The 3,478-nt window shown below is 56.2% G+C and overlaps 1 protein-coding gene across 1 annotated transcript in view; it reads left to right on the top strand.

Moving 5' to 3' along the window:
- The window catches only part of TAF12 (TAF12 RNA polymerase II, TATA box binding protein (TBP)-associated factor, 20kDa), a 6,243-nt gene extending 3,387 nt beyond the window's left edge, over positions 1–2,856 (top strand). Inside the window, exons 3-6 of the mRNA XM_009322253.1 lie at positions 127–204; positions 507–621; positions 1,069–1,157; positions 2,383–2,856. Of these exons, the coding sequence (XP_009320528.1) occupies positions 127–204; positions 507–621; positions 1,069–1,157; positions 2,383–2,418 (318 nt within the window). The 3' untranslated portion in view covers positions 2,419–2,856. The remainder of the gene's footprint in view (positions 1–126; positions 205–506; positions 622–1,068; positions 1,158–2,382) is intronic.
- The last annotated feature ends 622 nt before the right edge of the window (positions 2,857–3,478 follow it).

The following is a 3,478-nucleotide window of genomic DNA, read 5'->3' as shown; positions in this document are numbered from 1 at the left end:
CTCGTGGCCAGCGACGGGAGGCGGGGAAGGGGGGCGGGGGGAGGAGGTCGTTTGTGGCTGCGCTGCGTGGGCGGCTGCTTTGCTAAAGTAGGGCAGTAAATCCTTCCTCTTCTCCCGCACGCTCAGGTCTTAACCAAGAAGAAATTGCAGGACCTGGTGCGCGAGGTGGATCCGAACGAGCAGCTGGATGAAGATGTGGAGGAAGTAGGTACCAACCCACGGCAGGGGCTGCAGAAAGAGCTCATCTGGGATTTTTCACGCACCGGCGGCCCTTTTGCCAAGGCAGGGAGGGCTGGTTGCCGTAACACCGCCGTAGTCTCACGTTCGCGGCAGCCTTCAGCCATCCGTGTCTGTTTCTGCGTCCCGGTGTCGAGAGGGGTTTTAAAACAGCAATTGTGGCAAACGCCTTTGAAATACTAGCTTCTGCGGGTTCGTTTTCATACTTTCCGCATCATTTTGGCTGCTCGGTGCTGACAGGGCTGGCTGTTGTCCTTGTTCTGCCGCAGATGCTGTTGCAGATCGCCGATGATTTCATAGAGAGCGTGGTGACGGCTGCCTGCCAGCTTGCGCGGCATCGCAAGTCAAACACCCTGGAGGTGAAAGACGTCCAGTTGCATCTTGGTGAGTGATTTATTTTTATTTTTGGGTTTTTTTTTTTTCCCCCCTCAGCTGTGAGCTGGGCGCACGCCCTGAAGTCGGGGCATGGCCGCGGTGTTGGGGTGGAAACCTGTGAGTAGCTGCTTAATAATGCCTTAATAATCAGGGGATGAACGGGGTGTCTGCCCCTAACCATCCCCTCTCCAAATTTTGCAGTTGTGCAGCTTGTAGCTGTCCATCAGCCCGTGTTGGAAGGTCCCTAGCACAGGGTCTGCGTCTTTACCGTGTTTAATGCTGTGCAGCCCTCCGCTACTCTGCTTTTGTGAAGCTTTTATAGCTGGTGTGCGGATCACCGGCACGTCTCTAGCACTGGCTCCAGGCGGGCGTGCTGCCGGTATGTTCGTGATGACGAGGCCGCTCTTGCGGTGGGCGGTTGGGGCAGGGCGTGCTGACCTGCGCTCTCTCTTCCAGAGCGTCAGTGGAACATGTGGATCCCGGGCTTTGGTTCTGAAGAAATCAGGCCCTACAAAAAAGCCTGCACTACAGAAGCTCACAAACAGGTAAGGAGCCCTCAGCAGCACCGGGAATCGCGTGGTAGAAGCCTGATATGGGGAGGGTGGTCTTGGACTCCTGGCACGACGTTGAATTTGTAGCCTCTTCCAAGTGGTTTGGACTTGAAATAACTTCTGGAGTCTCCTCGCCTGTTTGTGCAGAGAGGATTGAGGTTGCTCTGTGGTGGTGCAGCGCTGGCTGTGCCCTAAGAGAAGCAGCAGTACTCGCTGTCTGAAGGGGTTTGTAACCCTGGAAGGGGTTAAAAAAAACCTTTCAAAACCTTTTTAACCCTGGAAGGGGTTAAAAAAAACCAGCTGAGAGCTGCAGACAGTGACTTGTCAGCTGCCCCCTTGCAGATCGCCTGCTCCGTCCTTGCGCAGAAGGGACTGAAAACACACTGCGAACTCCTCCGGTTCGGTAGGAAATCCGTCCCCAGGCATGGGGGGGTTAAATGCTGGCGTAGCCCCTCGAACCGCTCCAGGAGTCTGGGTGTTGCAGGTGAACCGCAGGGCTCTGACAGGCTGCGGCTCGAGTTCCTGGGGCCATTTTACGTCTGCAGCCCAACGCTGCACTCGGGTATTTTGTGAGCAGCGTACGGCACCTCCTGTGCCTCTGCCTGAGGGTCGGGGCTCTCACCGCCGTAAGAATTTAAAGAGCTGCCAAAAGCCGAAAGGCCCGGGGAGGTGCAGCAGAGAGCGCGCCGTTGTCCTGGCGTTCAGCTGTAGGTGGGAGCTGAGCAGCTTGGGTTTGGTGTTTTTTTTTTCCCCCCTTAATTTTGCTTTAACTGAATTGGGCCATCGCCGTTTCAGCGTAGGGTCGGAGCTGGGGAAGGAGCTGCCCTGCGGGAGCCGTTGGAGTTCGTGGATGATGTTGCATCTCCCCTCCTGAAGCTCCCACAGCAGCTGCTGGGCAGGGGGGGAGAGAGAGAGAGAGGAGGCCTTGAAGTGGGGTTTGGTCCCCTGCGCCGTTTAATCCCGTTGCCCCTCACTAGCGTCGGCGTTTTACGTGCCAGCCCCGGGTGCGGAGGAGAGGCGCAGGGAGCCTTGCTTTTCCTCTGGCTCCGGCTTGGGACCCCATTAAGATTCGAACGGACTTGAAAGACCTGCGCGGGAACAAGTCAGGCAGTGTCCTGAGAGAACCCGAGATACCTTCTTCCTGCGTGGCTACAGGTTGTTTCGCAGTCACCTTGTCTGAGCCGCTCGGCTTCCCACGTTTTTCCCTTTCTTGTTGCAGAGAATGGCACTGATTCGCAAAACTACCAAGAAATAGCCCCTGGGAAGAGCCGGGAGAAGACGCCAGTGCATTTTGGGATATCTGCCTCTCCACTGAAGCCTCCGCGATGCCATCCATGGGATATTTTTTTTAATGCTTTACAGAGAAGCATATATTTTTTATTAACGGTGCAGCAATATCTTGACTTTATGAGGAGATCTGCCAAAAACATTCTACGCCCCCTTCCTCATTCCCCCTAAGAGCGCAACGTATCTCAAAACAAAGACTTTTATTTGTGACTTGAAAGTGGTTTATCGTATAAGTGATTATCCAAGGGACAGAGCATTTGATCTTGTGTGGGACAGTATTAGAAGCATCTGTAGAGGTTTTTGTTTCCTCCTTCCTGCCCCTACCTGCTCCAGTACTTTGTAATGTCAGTGTTTATATAAATACTTGCGTTTGTTTTACATGAATAAAGAAATTATTAAGCTAAAACCACGGCACGGTCTTGTGCTCTTCAGACGGCGTGCAGAGGAATTGCAAGTGAAACGGGCAGCCTCCGCCCTGCCTGGTTTCTACGTGTGGTGCTGTTCCGGCAGGAGATCCCCTGCCCTGGGGTTTGAAGTGAGTGGAAGGATTTGGCCGGCCTCTGCCGTGCCGATAGGGCTCGGCAGGCGCCTTCCCCTCTTCACGTCCGGCCCAGGGTGAGTAGTTTGCCCGTTGCTTGGATATTTAGGACCGTTAGGAGTGGGGACACGGTGACCGAGGGCAAGAAATGGGGGCGATCCTGGTTCTCTCCTCGCCCGGGAGGCGAAGGAGGGCCGCCTCCCCCCTGCCCGTTCCTGCCTGCTCTGCTCCGTCTTCATCGGAGAAGCCGCGGGTGCCGTTTGTCGCGGCGAGGGGGGGGCCGGCAGCGCTGCCAAACCCCTTTTCCCAAACCTCCCCCCCTGCCCCGCAACAGGGAGGCTCCTGTGCACCCGGGAGCGGGAGCGGGGCCCGTCCTCCCTGCCCAGCTTGCTGCTGGGGCCCTCGGCCTGCCGGTACCTACGGGGGAAACCGCCTTCGCTGAAGCAATTCAGGAACCGGTACGGGGTATCGCCTCCTCTCGTGTAGCTGC

The sequence above is a fragment of the Pygoscelis adeliae genome, unplaced genomic scaffold (genome assembly GCF_000699105.1).
Source record: "Pygoscelis adeliae isolate BGI_AS28 unplaced genomic scaffold, ASM69910v1 Scaffold513, whole genome shotgun sequence".
NCBI lineage: Eukaryota > Metazoa > Chordata > Aves > Sphenisciformes > Spheniscidae > Pygoscelis > Pygoscelis adeliae.
The sequence above is the reverse complement of the archived record's forward strand: the minus strand, read 5'-3'. Positions and strand labels throughout refer to the sequence as shown.